The sequence below is a fragment of the Tauraco erythrolophus genome, chromosome 5, assembly GCF_009769465.1.
Source record: "Tauraco erythrolophus isolate bTauEry1 chromosome 5, bTauEry1.pri, whole genome shotgun sequence".
NCBI lineage: Eukaryota > Metazoa > Chordata > Aves > Musophagiformes > Musophagidae > Tauraco > Tauraco erythrolophus.
Genome location: NC_141469.1, coordinates 908,888 through 927,146, shown reverse-complemented (window position 1 = coordinate 927,146; position 18,259 = coordinate 908,888). Strand labels below are relative to the sequence as shown.

The 18,259-nt window shown below is 50.9% G+C and overlaps 1 protein-coding gene across 2 annotated transcripts in view; it reads left to right on the top strand.

Moving 5' to 3' along the window:
- LOC104374706 (bifunctional methylenetetrahydrofolate dehydrogenase/cyclohydrolase 2, mitochondrial) overlaps positions 1-17,975 on the top strand; it is a 78,283-nt gene extending 60,308 nt beyond the window's left edge. The window contains exons 1-5 of one of the 2 annotated variants that reach the window (XM_086611844.1): positions 8,852-8,897; positions 15,418-15,501; positions 15,805-15,928; positions 16,763-16,909; positions 17,915-17,975. In XM_086611844.1, coding sequence (XP_086467970.1) covers positions 8,852-8,897; positions 15,418-15,501; positions 15,805-15,928; positions 16,763-16,909; positions 17,915-17,975 — 462 coding nt within the window. Of the gene's footprint in view, positions 1-8,851; positions 8,898-15,417; positions 15,502-15,804; positions 15,929-16,762; positions 16,910-17,914 lie in introns of those variants that run through there. The other variant, XM_086611842.1, reaches the window with a different exon arrangement.
- Positions 17,976-18,259: the final 284 nt, after the last annotated feature.

Sequence of the window (18,259 nt, the reverse complement as noted above, 5' to 3'; positions counted from 1 at the left end):
CCTGTTTTGCAGCACCACAGGAATTGCCAAGAAGATTTTAGGTTTTTCTGCGCGCATGTGTCTGTGTGTACACGTGTGTGTCACCGTCTTTATTCAGCTGGAGCGGAAGTTAATATGAAGGAGGAAAAAAAAAAACCTGCCTCTGTGTAAAATGTAGCAACAAAAATTCAGAGCACTACAGGTTGCCCAGAGAAGTTGTGGCTGCCCCATCCCTGGAAGTGTTCAAGGCCAGGTTGGATGAGGCTTGGAGCAACCTGGTGTAGTGGAGGGTGTCCCTGCCCATGGCAGGGGGGTTGGAACTGGATGATCTTTGAGGTCCCTTCCAACCCAAACCATTCCATGATTCTATGATTCTATAATTCCCGTGCTTTCTCTACCTAAATGAGAACTACACCGCATAAGCCCATGGAAAATGCTGACAGCAATAATTTGTCATTGCTTTGATTTATAGTTCCCCAGCAAATGTTCTAAAGAGGTACCAACTCCACAAACAACTTGTAGAAGCCATGAAGTAGAAGCCTTGGTACGTACAATTAGAGGCAATTGTTGTGGTCAGTAACAGTTGCGCAACGTTACCAGTGAAGTTTTGGTGCGGAGAGGCTTACTGGAGATGGTTTTATGTATCAAACTGGTCGTCTGTGAGCTTGCAAGTACAGCTGAGGGATTTCCAGCAGGATATTTACAAGTTGTTAATATCCTGTTTACAAAAACCATGTAAACAACCCAAGGTCGTTGCCCAAAGTCTCTGGTGTTATTTAGACCCACGTAAGACAATTCCAACATTTGCAATGCCGTTGGCAACCCTGGTGATATGTGACATGGGAATCGGAGTCGCCCCGGTGTAATCCAACGCGCGCAGCGGCGCGTTGCGTAAGAATGCTCCAGGAACGAGGGGAAGGAGACTTGCATGGAGACCTCTGTTTGAGTTTAGTTAACCCGTGCACCCTTTCAAGTGCTTGATTTGGAAAGATGGGTAATTAGCTTTGCGTACAGCAGCCCTTCCTGGAAATCTTTCTCCTGGTTCACAAAGGGGAATGTTACGAGAGCAGGACGGGGGGAAGGGCTGAGAAGCCAGGATGGAGACAAAAGAGCGAGGCCCTGTTCTGCACTGGCTCTCCGGTGTGGCGTGTTTCACCCACGATGGGTCATCTCTGCTAGCTTCGTGCTCTTTGTTTTGGTTGGTGTCAGGCTGCTTGTGTGCTCGGTTTGGGCAGGGTGGATTAATCTGGGTGTGGAGCTGGAACGTGAGGGTGTTATGTATGAAGGGGTGACCTCTGCTGTAGGCACGCTGCAAGTCAGAGGCCAGAAGTGTCTCACTCTGAGCATCTGATGTGCAGCTTCGGTTCGGACTCTCAAAAAAAGTCTGTTCTCTTACAGAGTCCCGTAGAGGAACTGTTGCTGTGGAGGAGTTTAACTGGATTCAAAGACCTGACTTGCGTTTGGCAGTGTTGGCCAATTGACTCATATCCATAGCCCTTTTTTTCCATGCGTGGAGGACAGAGGCCCCGGCTGCAGGAGCTTTGGATTCAGGACTGCCAGCCTGAGCTTAGTGCTGTTCTTGATTTAATAACTGACACCAGTCTGATGAGAGCCAGCCCCGGCCTTTGTCCTGTCCCACTTGATTTACACGGATGCGCTCCGAGTGTCGTAAAGGAAATCTCCTGCCTCTCTTAAATAACATCAAGCTGCAGGAACGAGGACGAGGGGGTGGATGCATAGATACCGTGGAGAGGTGTTATCCGTGGAAGTGTCACAGTCAGGCGACTGGCTGCTGGCACCTCTCCCCCAGGACATCCAGTTGCAGATGACTCTCCTCATCCCATCTCCTGTTCCCGCAGCAGGTGACCAGCACCCTCCCTCCCCATGGGTGGAGAGGTAGGGACGAGTTCCCAGGGGGTGGGCCAAGGCCTTTGCTTCTGTTTGGTCCTTGGGGAAACCCACAACTCCTTGCTGAGAGAGCAGAGAAACATGCAAGATCTGAACACGTTTTCTTTTGCTTTTCAGTCAGGGAGGAATCTAGGCAGCTCCCCTGAGACGGGCTGGGGAACAAGCACCTCTCACCAGAAAACTGGGCTCTGTCTCCTTTCCCAGTGGCTGATAGCAGCCAGACCTGCATGTGTGGGAGGAAAAACGGATGTTGCAGGCAGATGATTTCCACCTGTGCTAGGGCTGTCTCTGCCCTTCTGAGTCCCACGGAGGCCTGCAGGAGCCTGGGGCTCCCTGTTGGCATCCAGTCCGTGCCTAAGCTGGCTAATCCATTTCTGAAGTCTGCGACCTAGGAACAGTGTCTAGAGAAGCTTGGGTACCTGAGGTGATGTTTGGACCTCGGATGGGAGGAGAAGGTGACTAGAAGATGATTTCACATCGCCTTGGTCATTCCCAAACCAAACCCCAGAGTTTTCCACATACCATGTGACTCACGGTTGGCTCTCAGGAGTTGGTGGTAGTAAATTCACTGGAGATCAGAGAATATGGAATTTTGTAGCAGGTTGGGCCCAGAAGAACACAGAATGAGATCATCTCGTTCAGTGTTGCAACCCCAAAGTAAACCTGATCAGGTTCTTTGCCTTCTCGCTGCATCTCAGCAGACACGGAGCGTGTGAGCTCCAAGGTGACGCCAGCTGGAGAGAGCGCCGTGGCTTCTTTTTGCCCGAGTTGTAGGGGAGCTTTGTTGGGGACCACGGTGCCCTAGTTTGAAACATGACTGTGGTGCTGAATTGGGCCCCTGTGTTTATGGGTTCCCTGGGGCAGGTTGTCTCATCACCTCGGCGTGACAACAGCCAGCACGATAAAGGCCTGATCCTGACAGCCTTTTTTTTGGTCACTTCAGTAATAGTAATGATTAACAGCAATTATCAGAACAGTAATGGGAGTGTCCCATAATGCTAGTGGATGGGGGAATTCCACTAAGCGCATCTGCTTCCATGCCTAGCGCTGGTTACCAGGCCAAACAAATACACCGCGGACCCGTGCCTCTTTCCTAGATTTGGTTTCTGGAACATGTGCTGGCTAAGCTGGTTTCAGGTGAATTGCTGTTTACTCCATCATCCCTAATGACACATTCCTCGTGTCGAGAGTGCCCCAGCTCCCCGTGCGCATGGCTGGCGTGCAGGTGACAGTCACTCTGCAGGTGACAGTCACCACGGAGTCTGCGGATGGCTGAAGTCCTGGTGGCAGGCCTGGAGCACTCCTCCAGTGCGTGATCACTACCACCCAGGCTGCCTCCAATCTTGACATCACCTATTGGCTCGCTTGTGTTGGTGAACATCAGGTCCAGTATCGCATCCCCTCTGGTAGGGCTGTCTATTGCCGAGCTTAAGAACTTATCCTCCTGCACTCCTGGAGTCTCCTGGATTGCCTACCACTCATGGTGCCACTTTTCCAGCGGATATTAGGGTGATCCAAGTTCTGCAACGGAACGAGAGCCTGCAAGCATGGTGCCTCCTGTAGCTAGATTAAGAAGACTTTGCTAGAAGGCTCCCCTTGACCAGGCAGCCTGCAGTAGACACCAACCACAAGGTTCCCTTTGTTGCCTCAATCTCCAGTTGCTACCCGTAAGCTTTCAACCTGCTCGTGGCTGTTCTTCAGAGACAGCTCTTCCCACTCTATCCTTTTCTTGATGTAGAGGTCAATGCCCCCACCGCTCCTTTCTCACCAGTCCCCTCTGAACAGCCTGTAGCCATCGATAGCCGCACTCCAGACATGGGATTTGCCCCCCCCAGTTTCAGTAATGGCAACTAGGTCGTAGCTTTCCAGCAGCACGGTGGCTTCCAGCTCCTCCTGTTTGTTGCCCAGGCTGCGTGCATTGGTGCAGAGGCACTTCAGCTGGGCTGTCGGCCGTGTCACCTCCTTAGAGGAATATCCCTGAATTCCTTCGTGGTGTTTCACTGGTGCGTACCTGTTGACTCCTATTAGCCCAGGAGCCCCTGGCTTATCTCCGGCAGACTTCAGCCGTGCTCCAGTGTAGCCAGCACCTCTCAGAGCAACAGGCTGAGGGCCCTTGCTAGCACCCTGTCCCTGTAACCATGGCGTGTCATCCCACAGCTTGTCACAGGCAAGTCCGAGACTGTTCCTCTCTCCATTCAAGTCTAGTTGAGAGCTCTGTCAATGAGCTCCACTAGCTGGTGAGCAAAGACCCTCTTCCTACTTGAGGATTCACCTTTCTCAAAGGAAGAAGAGGATCTTTGCTCATGAGCTAGAGGGACTTCCTGCCGCAGCTTTAAACAAGATCCAAATCACCTGAAACGAGGAGAAATAGTTTCTAGATATACGGGCAGCGATACGGGAGGGTCTTGGTTTGATAAGGACACAAATAGAATGCTCGCCTGGGTTTGTTCAGCAGCAAGTAGAGACAGCAGCAGTGAAAACATCAGTAACTGAAAAAGCTACAAACCCCTCGGATGGTAAGAATTCACTTGGCACGGAGCACTGAGCTGTAATTAGGAAAGGGAAAACACCAGCTGAGCGTTACGAAGCTCTTCCTGCCAGTGAGTTGTGTTGAGCCATTCAGGAGTTGCCCAGGAGAGAGTATGGAAGTGTCGTACAAGGCAGAAGAATGAAGCTTGAAGAACTGCCCTGTAGGGAGCAATCCAGCACGAACTGGCAGATCTGCCCAGCTTTTCATCTCTTTCTCCTGAGACATGTCGAGGTGGATGGGAATTAGCTGGTTGGGGTTTTTTTTCTTTCTTAAATTGTGATTTAATGCTGACCCAAGAAGTTGGCTAAGAAATCAGTGAGTTAGGGGGGATTGTTGTTGTGGGTGTTTTTTTTTAAAACAATAAAACATCTGTGTTGGCCAGTAGCTTTGACCTCACTCTGCATTTACAGGAAGAGGCATCATCCTCTGTCAGCCTTGGGGGCAGAGTTTTGAGCTCATAGTTTATAGGAAAGCCTGGTTGTTTAAGAACATTTAACCTAATTCGTCCTTCATGTACATGGGAGATTCAAAACTGACCTTTATGTGGAGTAAGTTTGGCTCGAGGAGTTTCCTCCAGACTGTCTCAAGGTTTTTCCTTACTCTGTCTCCTCCAGACTCTCTCATCTATGTATCCCAGTTAAATATATTCCCTTTGGAAGGCCTTTTTTGCTTGTGTGTGAGCCCCGTGCTTTTTAACACTGAAGATTTTCGTATTTATTATTAATCTCCCGTAGTTCAAATGAAAATGCTGTGAAGTGAGCTGTGCTTCACTTAGCCGTCTGATCTTTTGAGGGTCTTTCTTGAGGATCTCTCATGCTGCGCAAGGAAAACTTGCTGTATTTAGAAATTTGTCTTGTACTCCTACTGACGTGTGCAGTCATGCTGTTTTCAAAAATGCTGACTCATTTTCCCAAGAATTTATGGAAATGCTGCTTTTTGTTACTTTGTGTGTGTGTGTGTGTCACAGTGCCAAGTGCTTCAGTGCAAGACGAGGAATGATTTTCTTCCCCTTCCAAAAATGCTTTCTAACAAGATGATGTTGATTTTGCAAACAGGTCTTATTCTCCAGAGACAAAGCCAACACAGATCCATCCACACAAGGGCAGTGCATCAAACTGGACGTGAGTCCTACTGAGAGCAGCTAAAGTAAGTAGTAGAGTCACTTGTCATGCGTGGGTTTAGTTACATAAAAACACACACATAAAGTGGCAGTTCGTTGCCAGGAACACACGTGTGTTCTTCCACAGCGAATGGCCATGAGGAAAAGTATTTCAAGCACAGAAAAATGTGTATTTAACTTGTATTTTTTTCCTCTCTAAATCGAAAAGGGTTTGTTGTGCATAGAAAATCCTCTGTGTCTTCAGTGATAGATTAATAGACAATGGTCGATCCGTATCCCTGAAATAATCCCTGCTATGAATCTGCTGCTCTGTCCCAAAAACCAAAATGAATACTTGTGACGTTTAAAGAGTGTTGAGCACAACAAGGACGTGAGCTGAGCCTATGTGCTTAGTGTGTGGAGGTGTCCAGGCACCGGTAACGCTGACACAATTGGAGCAATTCGTTGGAATTTGAATACCTGTGACGTAAGATGAATACTTGGGACGTTTCAAGAGTGTTGAGCACCACATGGGCTTGAGCTGAGCCTATGTGCTTAGTGTGTGGAGGTTTTCCTGAAAGATGGTTGTTAAGCCATGGTGAGGTAATAGAAGCGAGCGAGTCTTCTGCAGAAGTCCTTGAGGTGTTTCCTCGCATACTTGTTGCACTTCGCAAAGAAGAAAATCCTGAAATGTCAAGGCATTCTGGGGCTCCTCGCTGGTCTGAGGCCAAGTGGCATAAATCTGTCATCGACTCGGGCGTGCCAGTGCACCCCAGCCCAAATCGAGGCCACCGGCTGAAACGCACCCGTGATGCTCCGTTGCCCAATCCGCGCTACGTCTCCGCGTCATACAGACATGCCACTCCGTACTGGGATCTGCCTGGCGGTGAACCTGTCGGTGCAGGAAGGCACCGCTCAGTGCGAACAGCCTCTCGGGAAATTGGCTCTCAAGGTGTGTGTCTGCCTGGTCCAAAGAGGCAGCCTCCACGTGGAGAGGGTGAGGAAAGCCGCAAGCGGAGATGCCAGTGCGGAGTCGCATTCCATGAGACAAAGAGCGTTACGGAAAGGTGAAGCAAAGCTGCGTGTGTGATCCTTGTTTTCCATATATTCAAATCTGAAAGAGGAAATTCCAATGAATTGCTCCAATTGTGTCAGCGTTACTTGGTATCTGGATACCGGTACAAGACTATAATTAAATGCTCTCTTTCAGAGGATAAATCACGCAGGAATTTAAGGGTGAAATTAATTATAAAGTGGAAGTTCTGCAGTGATGCTGCTTTTTCAGGCAGCTGTATGCCCACACACAGAAATGCTTTACTAATCGTTGCAATTCCTTCCTTTACTCATTATGATCCCTGAAAGAGCAGACAATAAAATCCTTAATAAGGGGGGTCAGCCCAAATTAAAGCAGCAATGAAAACAGTCATGTGGCATCAGAAAAAGCTGCCGTCTGCCGATGGTGAAGTGATGTACCCATCAGATAGGGGCTAGCGGTGACCCTAATGCTTGGGGGGGCACAGGGAAGGGGACTTGGAAAAACATTCCCACTATATCATCCCCCACTTACTTCTGAACAGTGAACTTCTGAACGTGACTTTCACACTGATCTTTATTACATTTCTCTTGACAACTCTCATACCATTCGGGTAATTAATAAGTGGTGCTGGCACACAATTCTCTAGTGACACATTGCCTTTTTTCATTTCAGCATCTCCTCGCTTCCGTACACCTAAGGAAATGCTCCCAAAATACAGAGGAGTGCGATTTGTAAGTACGAGATATATTGCAGCTCCCTGAATTAACGTGTTTATTACTTACAATTGCAGTCTGAACACGGAGATATAACATATCGTGTTCTGCAGTATCTTCTGCAAGTGACTCTCCTGTATCAATAACTGCTTATAAAATGGAGAAACTATGGACACTTGAGTCATCAGCTATTAAATTGCCCTTCACTATCAATACTTAACTTCCTTACACTGAGATAGGCTTATCAGTTCTGCCATAAATGGGGTATCACCTTGCCTTTTTTGACGAGGGAAAGAGGTAAGGCAGAGGAAGAAGTTCTTTGCTTTAAAAGGAAAAGAAATAACCACCATTGCTGAGCAGCTTGCTGAGATAAAACACACTTTCCATGCGTACAGGAGAGATTTGGGGGTGAGGTATCCCTCAGCTATCTGATGATGGGATGTAGGCGCCGAACGAGGCCTGGCCTAACGTGGCAACAGAGAGCGTGGGCTTCAGCAAGATGCTGGCAAGGAATTTTACAAAAAAGTAGCCATAACTAGTCATCTGCTGTCTAAGTAACTGAAAGATCTGTTGCTACCGAGAACTGCCGGTGCTGCTGGGCTGTGACGAGGCCGAGGGCTGGAGGGGCAATGCTGCGTGAGTACCCACTGACCTTGAGACTGTGGTGGCCGGTCCCGGTGCTGGCAGAGGTGCTGGCACTCCTGCAGCCTGTGCTGTGACTTAATAGACCATTTCTGCCCCTGGCGCCGAGGCTCCCTGCCAGCAGCACGTGTGCGCCAGGGGTCACCGCAGAAATGCCAGGAGATGGAGACGAGGGCAGGCAGCGAGTTTCTGGCTGCCCACCTGGAGGTGTTTTCCAAACCTTGTTTTATGGGCAGGCAGCGTTGGTGGCAGCGTGGTCCTTTGTGTGTGGGCAGAGCCCACCCGCCACAGCGGTTGCCTCCAGGTCGGTGCTGCACCGGCACAGCCTCACGCCGTGGCACGGGTGAGCAGAGGGCAAGCAGAAGGCAGTGGTGCCGCGGCTGTGCCATGAGCCACGGGCATCCAAGGCACCGGCAAGTCCTGGGCATTGGTGCATTGGCCAGATGGCTCAGAGGGGACAGGTGATTTCACCACCCCACCTACTATTTGTAGCAGCACTTGATAAAATAAAGAAAATCAAATGTGCCCAGACAGCAGCCGACGCTAAAGTAAGGAAAATGAAGTGTGCCCAGACAGCAGCCAATGGCCATGGGGGTTGGACACGAGTGTGTCCAACCGCGCCTGCTCTCCCCTCCCACCGAAGCGCTGGGGCAACCGGGCCGGGGTGCACCCTCCTGCCTGCCATCGGGGCATCGCCCCCGGGCACCAGCCCCTGCCCCTGCCCGCCGGGGGCGGCGGGGCAGGAAGCCAGGAGGCCAGGGCCGGGCACCTGCCCCGAGCCCTGCCGGGGTTTCATCACCGGCGAGCGGGCCCCGCCTCTCCCGGCAGCCCATAAAGGTGCGGGGCGGCGCGGCCGGCACCCACACCGCTCCCGCAGCGCCGCCGCTCCGCCGCCTGCCGCTTCCGTACATTCTTCTTTCTCCTCTCCCCGGGACGCGAGGGCGATGGACGCCGGCTGCCTGTGGTTCCGCAGCGCGCTGCTCTTCCTCGGTGAGTGCCGCCGCCGGGCTCTGCGGAAGCCGCTCGCCTCGCTCCGACGGGCGGGCAGCTCCTCTGGCCCCGGGCAGCGGCCGGTGGGGCCAGGAGGGCATCAGGCACCGAGTCGTAGGGCTGGGGCGTTCTCCAGCTGCCGAGGAAAGCTCGGCACAGCGTAAAGCTCAGCTCACCGTCGGGTGAGTCCGGCGTGGTTTATCTCAGAGGTGCAGTCCTGGGCAGGGATGGGTGTACCTGGGTGGCGGCGAGTTGGGCAGGGAGCACACGGGTCCTCCTCTGTGGTGTGCTCCAAGGGGACATTTTGTTGGTGGTGTGGTGCCCAGATGTGCCCTGTGGCTGAGTGAAGGTGGGTGTTCGTTGCCCTTCTCCCCAGCTGTGTTCGCGGTGCTGTCTGCTCAAGGCAATGCCATCTGCTCTCCCTTCCCGCGCCCTGTCCTGTTTGTAGTCTGGTCCCACTGCGGTCACCCAGGCCGTGCTGTGGGTGAGCTCAGCAGGTGAATCCCCACGGCAGCAGAGACTTCCTTGTGGTAACAAAACAGGTTATGGCCTTCCTCTGCTTGACACTTCTCCACCTCCTCACCGGGAGCGTGTTACCCTACTGCATGACATAAGCTACCTGAAAGTCCAAAGTGGACACGTGTGTCTGTAGAGCCTTGAGAGCCCTGGAGCCTGGGTGTGCTGTGAAGCAACAATTCATCCTTGCCACACACCTCTGCTGGGTGCTGGCAGTGCCAGGCAGTGACTGCTGGGAGCTGACCACGTGGGCCGACTCCGACTATGTGGGCAGCAAAGGTTCGAGGTAGGAGCGAGCCCTGGCACACTTGAATGACAGAGCATGTTCTCACGCTCATGCCGTTGGGCTCAGAGTCACGGTGGATGGGGAGGCTCAGCTCCCCAGGCTTCTCTTCTGGGGCACATCTTCCCTCATCCGTTGGGCCCACTGCAGTGGGAGTTCCTGTCCTTCATCTTGACGAGGTGTTTCCATAACAGTGTATGCATCAGGTGCTGCACAGCGTTTACTTGCCAGGACAGCGGGCTAAACATCTTGTAGTCGGTGACTCAGCTGTACTTTGCACAAAACTGGCACTGGAAGGAACTGGTGTGTCTTAATGGATTTATATACGGATTTATTTATTTCCGGGGCAGGCACAAAATTTAATAGTAAGGGGTAGATTAGTCATAGCTAGATAGCATCATAACGAGTGGTACGAGCACTTTACTGCCCTTCCCTCCCAGGCCAGTAGTGTAAGCAGAACTGGGAAGACTGTCTGCAGCTGACGTTATGCCAGGCTTTAGGAGGTTCCCTGCAGAACGCCTGAAGCCTCAGTGAAGTGACAGTCGTTGTCAGCTTCATATCCTGACTACCGTGGGCTTGGCGACTGCGCAGCAGAAAGGCAGTGGTGGGAGAGGGCCATCGCTCACCCCTGAGGAGCCACAGCGCTGTGCCAACCACGCGGTGATGTGGCAGTGATGGGGCCAAGCTCAGGCCCTGCCTTTTCTGTGAGTTACTGCGGGAACCTTGGCACTGCTTTCCTTTCGGTCACTGTAATGCCCACTCAGGGAGGAAGACAAGCCTGGCATCTCCAGGCTCACTAGATGGTTTCACGAGCTGCTGACTTTATCTTTTCCTGCGTCACGTTTGTCTGGCCGTCGGCAACTGGGCTGAGCATAAAGGTTGCTGAGTGTGGAGATGCGGAAAACGTCAGTGGCTGATGTGTCTGGCTGGAAGCAGTAATGGATTTCTGCTTCTTCTGCCCTACACGTGTGGTGGAAAGCAGAGCAGCCCAGGCACAGGGTTGGCGTGTGAATAAGATCTCTGGTGTGTAGGTCTCCACAGGGGTGGAAGCAGTGCCGAGGTGACTGGGTGCACAGAATACGTAATTATCTGTATTATCTCTGCTTAAGGGTAAGTCCTGGCACAGTGCTGAAGATGATCATGCAGGCCTGGAGCAGTTTGGAGCAATAGTCTTCCTGTACAGGCTGTTTCCAGGGCTGCTTTAGGCCCTGGCTGTTCTTGACTTTGAGTCGGCAGTACTGAAGTCACGGATAAAAAACGTGAGATTGGGAAACCTGGACGCTAATTCCCAGAAACATGTATAGACACTTCTGGCCAGTTGCCTTCAGGGTAATTGTTTGAATCTATCTCTTTCAGTACCATCTCATCTGGTGCCTCCATTCAGACAATAAGCCAAATACACTTAGAACGTAGGGGGATGAGGGGTGGAGAGGGCTGATGGCATCTCCTTTCACATCGCTGAGGAGAGCAACCTGTGCGTCTTGTGTGTCTCATCTCAGGAAGAGGAGTATTGGGCACCTGCCTCGATGGGCTCGGTAAGGGAACTAGGCACCAGGTACACCCTCCCCAAAACATCAAGAAGCAGCCAGATGATGTATCCTGAGTGCAAGGATGGGGAGGTGCGCTCTGTCTGAGGTGGTTAAAATGATTTTGGGTGACCGCTTCCCCTTTCCCAGGCAAAAATGCTCAGCCCACACGGACAACCTGAACTCCAGAGATGCTGCAGTTGGTGTGAGCAAGGGGTATCGGTTGCACAGCCAAGTCTTGAATAGGAGTAGGCTGTTTGCAAGGCTTTCCTGGCTAACTCTGCATTTTTGTGGTCTCCACCTAAAACACAGCCACCCACCTAGCCTGTATTGCCCGAGGTACTTGCTTTGTCCGAGATGGCCTGCAAACTTCTGTAGGCAGCTAGGGAGGTTAGCAGCAGAGAGATACAGAAGGTGATGCACGGGAGTTAAACCACGGTAGTAGTGATGCTCACAAAGCCGACAGGACAGATTGGCTGACTTCCATGTTTCCTGTTCAGTCTACACAAAGAAGGCCTTAGACAGTTCAGACATGCTCTGGGTGCCCAAAATCAGGTGATGGGGATCCACCTTGATCTGTCTCTAGACTTAAAATGGGCTGAGATCCTCCAGACGCGTGTCACCTGGACACCTCTGTGCTTGGCATTGCTTAGGAAGTGCACCCCACACGTGAAAAGAGTAAGCACTGTCTCTGTGGCAGAGATGCCACAGAGATGCCAAACGTGAAGTAGCATCGTGGCGTCTTCTTCAGATGAACTCATAGAAGACTAGTGACAGGCAAAGCCAACTCAAGTGTTGATCGACCTGTCAGAAACCTGACAGTTCTCCTTTGAAATGGGTGCAAGTCTTGCAAAGAGACTAGTTGTCAGTTACGTGTATCCTGTATGTGCATCCTCCATCCGTAGCAGTCATCCTGTAACTGGAAACTCTAGCTGGCTTTCAGTGGATGAACTGGTAATTAGCCCTTCCATGGCATCTCTGATGAAGGCTGCAGGAAGCGAAGGCAGCCAGTCTTTGTCCCTCATTTTCCTTCCATCTTTCCTTGAAGGTTGAGTAAAGAGCAGCACTGTTGCTGTTCCAGCAGAAATGCCGTCAGGGTTCGCCTTTCGGGAATGCCGCGGTGCCAGGCGGTACGGTGTGTGCATGCCAGTGGCGCAGCGGTAAGCGTAGCGCTCGCCGTCCCGCGCGGCACACGTCAACGTCCACCACCTCGTTACTGTTATCTTGTACCCTGTAGTATTTGCTTAGTGAACAGCGAAGGAGTAAAAATACAACTACCTCTCCTAGGTCCTGTGTTTGGTATACATCATCTGATGATTATTCTGGGAAAGGCTCTCCTATGCCACTGCGGTGTGTGGATCCCTTATCCTCTCACGGGATCCCCCTCCCACTGATGTCAGAGGAAAAATATGTGCATGGGGAAAAGGGCAAAATGCAACATTCCAGGGAAGGAAGAACTTTGCCCCAATGCAGAAAATACTGCTGCGTGTCAGCAAATACCCACACCTGCACTCCGGCCTTTCCAACCTCGGTGCCTGCACGCAGGTGGAGGAGGCTGTCGGTTGTTGCACGTGGCTGGAATGGGGCAAGCCTTCGTTCCGTCTTGGAGGAGGAAATTTGTCCCTCACAGGTGTCTGAGTTTTGGCTTTTCCTCTAACTGAAAAGCAGTACCTTCTTCTGGAGCCAAGAGAAGAGCTGACCTGTCTCGTGCATGTTGCTAGGTTTGAATTTCTCAAATGCAAAAGACGGGTCTCAAGCCAGGAACTTGAGATGAAAAAGCGGCTGCTGAGGTGATGCTCAGATCAAGGATGTACTCAAGCTGAAACAGAAGTCTGTAGGCTGAAAGAGGTGGATTAAGCGGCCTTAATCCATCTACTTCACCGAGTACAGTAGAAGTGGATGTCTGGGGTGGCTGTAGTACCTTGGTTTGTGTTCGTTACGGCCACGTGGCCCCCACAGCACATCACACAGAGGGTCCAGCAGTGGTACGGGGGGAGCAGGAGGGAGCCTGAGGGCACTAACTCTTGCTGCTCTCAGGATTTAGGCATCCTCTCTTGCAGTGACATGGTGTACGCTTAGTGGGACAGAGCTCTCCCATGCTAGGGCTGCTCCCTGCTGAGGGTACAGCTTGGTCCACAGAGCACTCCTGAAATGTCCCTTTAGTTCCTGGGAAGAAGGACTGGCTTGGTAAATCCTCTTTTCCCAGCACTGTTTGGGACAGCAGGTCCAAAGCCTGCTGTTCTAGCAGTAACTGAACTGCCACTGCCTGTCCACTGATGACCTCACCCTTCACACACTTTAAATTTTGTCGTAGTGACTTAAATTGGCCTTGCAGAAGTGTCAAACTGCTTCTCCTGACGAAATCTGTAGTGAGCACCATGCTGTTTAAAAAAAAAAAAAATCCCACCCTGAAAGTAAACTTACTGGTCCTGCCCCATCGGAGTGAAAGGCAGGTCCTGTTGAGTCACGCTAGCAGGCACAGGTGTCTCCAGCTTAGTCTCCTGTAAAAGTGGGGATGCTGACATCACTGGTCTGTTCCCACGGCTCTCGCTTCGGTGCCTCTAGTCTTTGACTTGTCTTCTAAAGCTTGGGGAAACTTGGCTCCTTAGCTTCCCAAGGCATGCAGTGGAGAGAGAGGTAGGGAGAAGGAACGGTGTTTTTAAAGAAACGCAAACGCGCCAAAAACCCCTGTCCCTCCAAGATCAAAATTCCTGCTGGTCTTGTGTTTAGCTGGTATAAAGCTCCAAGGAAGCCTGCTAGTCACCCACAAGTAGCTGAGCTGCAGGAAATGCATAAATCACTACTAGACGTAACGCTGAGGTGTAATGAAACTTTCTAATAACCAGAGTGATCAAGAAGTGATGAAGGCACACTCCCTCCATTAGGCATGCGTGACCCGACAAGCTAGTAGAGACAAACAGCCCAAAGACACAAGTTACAGGCTTCTGTGGAACAGAGCTGATGACTAAGTGGTTCATGAGCAGGTTAGTTTGTGACCACAGCAGGAGGGTTAGCCAAGTGGATTTCAGGGCCAGCTGGGGCAAACAGGGCCTGTTCCTCATGGGCTAGCCATGAAGCTACCAGCACTTGTGTTGGCCTTCAAATCCTGTTTGGAAATGTTCATCTGATTAGTAGAATACCTAAAAGCTGTAGCTGTGCCACCCAAAAAATGCCAAAATGCTTTGTAAGCTTTCTAAGCTGAATGTCCGAGAGAAGAGAAGGAGCTGGCTTCCCAAGGAAGTGCAGCCACTCTGGTGGCCAAAATCCTCAGCCTTCATGGTGCAGTCTCCCCTCACACCTGGTACGCACATCAAACCTGCTGAGATGCAGTTTTCTGTAGGGTGGATGGTGAAGGAAGGGCAGAAACGTACCTGTTTTCCTCTGGGGTTCTGCTGAGATGAGTGACACTGGCCCAGAATCCGTGAGCGGTCAGTAACCTCTCCAGCCCAGTGGCTGGATGAAGAGGGTTTGGTATCTCGTGTTAGCTGTCGCAGCAAGCGGGCTCGTAACTGCCAAACGCCAGCAGCAGAGTGGGTGTGAGCATGAACCGTCCAGCCTTTTGGGCTGTTTGCAGCAGGGCTGAGGAGGTTCCTTGCTGCTCCAAGGAAGCTGTTGTGTTAAGCCAACCTTGAGCACCATGTGGTCCCTGGAGCCAGTGGTGGGGTGCTGAGCCCCTGGTGTACTGAGTCACCAGCCGCACTGCCTCGCCGAGTCCTAGGCAAGAGGTCCCTGTGGACTCTTGTTTTTCAAGGACATCTTGATTTCGATCTGCAGAAGAACTCCTGTGGTGAGTGCTGGGTCGTCCCACCTCAGTGTGGAACCCTGGCCGTGTCCTTTGCACAGGTGCCGTGCCAGACTAGTCAGAAACCTGACATAATCGAGTTGGACTGATTTCTGCCTCTCCTGCCTCATCCTTCCGAGCCTGTCCCTGCCCCGCTTCACTCAGAGCGTGGGTGAGAGGTGGTCACAGACCCCCAGTGTCTGTTTGATCTCTGTTCTACAAGTTTGTGTTTCGGAGATGTTTCTTTGGGCTGCCTTACGTGATGTAGGCAGCAGACCTTACAGCACTAGGTTTTTCCTACTAAGGTAAAAAGCTTCTGTTCTTCTTGCATTGAGTTAATGAGTACACCAGCTGAAATCATTAACTGTGCGGGAAAAGCATCTAGTTTTGACTCTTCTTTTTATTCTCTTGTAGGTTACCTCTTGCAAGAGGTCCTGGGCACGACAGTGATCCCGTTATGTGGGCCCGGTGAAATGGAGAACTGCACAACGGCGCTGAGTAAGTGCACTTGTTGAACAAGAACCATTTTTTAGCTTGCATTTCCTTTAATGCTGCTGCTTCAGCTAGGTGAGGACTCTGCTGTGAAAGCGGAAATAGCTTATGCAGAACTCCTGATGGAAAAGCCAGTGTAACATTGGCCTGGGAAAACCCTCTGGGAAGCAGGCTCTCCTGCTTCAGTGCCCACTGCATTGAAGATCTTTTGGTAGCGAGACCGTTAGTCGTACTTGTAAAGCTGTGTGTTGTTTGGGAAATACAGAGGGAAAACAAGGCTGATGAGATGCTAACAAAATCTCCTTACAGTCCAGACAGAGAACAGTCCACGTGTGGCTCAAGTTGGAATAACTAGATGTAAGCCTGAAATGAAGGACTACTGCTTCCATGGACAGTGCGTGTACATCGTGGACTTGGATGAGCACTATTGCAGGTAGGAAGAGGGCGCAAGGCCACCTGCAGCCCTCCGTGAGGTGGGCTTTGAGATAAACCCTTCGTGGCCTTTGATCTCACCCCCCTTGACGCTCAGTTGGAACACGAATCCAGCAAAGCGTTTACGAGCTCGCACGACTTGAAGAAGAGCAGTATTTCTGTAACACGCCTCAGCGACTTTAAGCAAGTGTTCGGCATGTGTGCTGGCTCCAGGGAAACCTGGGTGAGAGTCTGAGACACCTGAAATTAGTCCCCAACCCTACTTAAACTTGGGACGCTCGTTCTGATGTGCTTCTCTGTTCATCTGTGTACTAGTGTGAGATCCAGACCTCAGGCAAGGCAGCAAGGTCTCTCCTTTGGTTTAGCCTACAAATTAAAGACCCTCTACGCCTTTTTAAGGGTATTCCTCATTTACCTGAAGAATTTGCAGCCGTTTCTAGGACAACACAGGCTTGAGTTACACCAGTTCCCTTTGCCTGTCCCTGAGGAAACAGCAGGCCAGCAGTATAGCATGCTTTGGAATCATAGAATCATAGAATGGTTTGAGTTGGAAGGGACCTCAAAGATCATCCAGTTCCAACCCCCTGCCATGGGCAGGGACACCCTCCACTACACCAGGTTGCCTCATCCAACCTGGCCTTGAAGACTTCCAGGGATGGGGCATCCACAACTTCTCTGGGCAACCTGTTCCAGTGCCTCACCACCCTCAGAGGGAAAAATTTCTTCCTTATATCCAATCTACATCTCCCCTCTTTCAGTTTAAAGGCACTGCCTTGTGGAATGCTGAAGTGTAACCTCGCGGCGATGTCTCTAATTCCATGTCTCTTATCCTCAGGTGTGACGTAGGCTTCTCTGGTGTCCGGTGTGTGCATTCAGAACTTGTCAGACAACCCCTCAGCAAGGAGTATGTGGCACTGACGGTTATCGTAGTCCTGCTGTTCCTCATTGCCATCTCCATTGCCAGCTACTACATCTGCAGAAGGTAAGAAGGATTTTCTTCGTGGCTCAGGAAGGCTGGTCAGCTGTATGTGTAGTGTGATGTCTGCTGAGTACCTCCAGATTGACTGGGATGCCTACGCCCACTTGGTCGTACGGAGATAGTTTGGCACACAGACCTGCCAGCCTGCATTTGTTGGAGTGTTCCCAGAAGGAAGGATGCTGACTACACAGCATGCCCCAAATGGCAGGCTAGGCACCGGTACCCTCAGTCGCCTTTTGACCCCGACAGAGGACTGTATAGGTTAGTTCACATCTGTCTTAGAGGATGTGTTGAGGTCAAGAAGACAGCAGGCAGGGAACAGGAAAGTTCTAGTTCCTTTCCTTGGTAGTGCCGTTCCCCAGTCATCAGGAACTGGAGAGCGACTGGATTAATACAAGCTCCTTTGTTTATCTGCCGTGTGACTGTGGTGGCTGTGGTATCACGAGCATTGCCGTATCGGCTTTACCGGGGAGGACAGTAGTCTTCTCCATTAACAGACCCACAAGCAGCAGGAATCATTCTCCAGGCTCATAACTAATGGTAAGCAGCTGTCGGAGAGCAGAGGAGGTGGAACAGCCCCCAGAGGGAGAGCTCCACTTCCCAGATCCGATAGCTAGACGGTAACCACGGCAGTTCCTCTTGCCCACCTGAAGACTGGATGGTGTGTCAGCTCAAGCAGCAGATGGCCTAGTTGGTTAGGACACTCGGCCCTGTGGCAGGGAAGGATCCAGCAGGATTTCTCAAAGACAAACCTAATACCAGGAGTGAGACTTAAATGCTGCTGTGAAATCTTCCGTGGCGAGCTGAGGAAGGAGACTCCGCATGCAAGTTATGTCAGACCTGGAAAGGAGCACAGACAGAGCCTAGCTGCTAGAGCTTTAAAACGAACGTGAGGAGGTCATGCAGCATTATTTTTCTTCCTTCCTTCACCCCCCACCCTTCATTCCTCAAAAAGCCAGTTGGAACAACTGGCTTTCCAGAACTCAAACCTCTCTTCTTTACTTCCAGGTACCGAAACAAGAAGAGACAAACGAATGCCGGCGAATACAAAGAAGTTGGTGCTCTGTAGAAGGAGCGGTGGCTTCCTGCAGTGTTCTGTTCATCTGGATGGACTCAGTGGCTTCCCATTTATTTAAATGTTATTTTTATTAACGATATTTACAATATTTATATCCTTTTAAAAATTTCAATTGTTTGGTGATCCAATCAGTATAGGTCAAGCATTTTATTGTCAGTGTTTTATTTTTTTATTAAATATTTCCTAATGAGAAACCTACCTAAGTCGTTCTGTGGTACAGAGATATATTTTTATAAAAGCTCGGCTTCTTACTCTGAAGAGTAATTTTATATTTA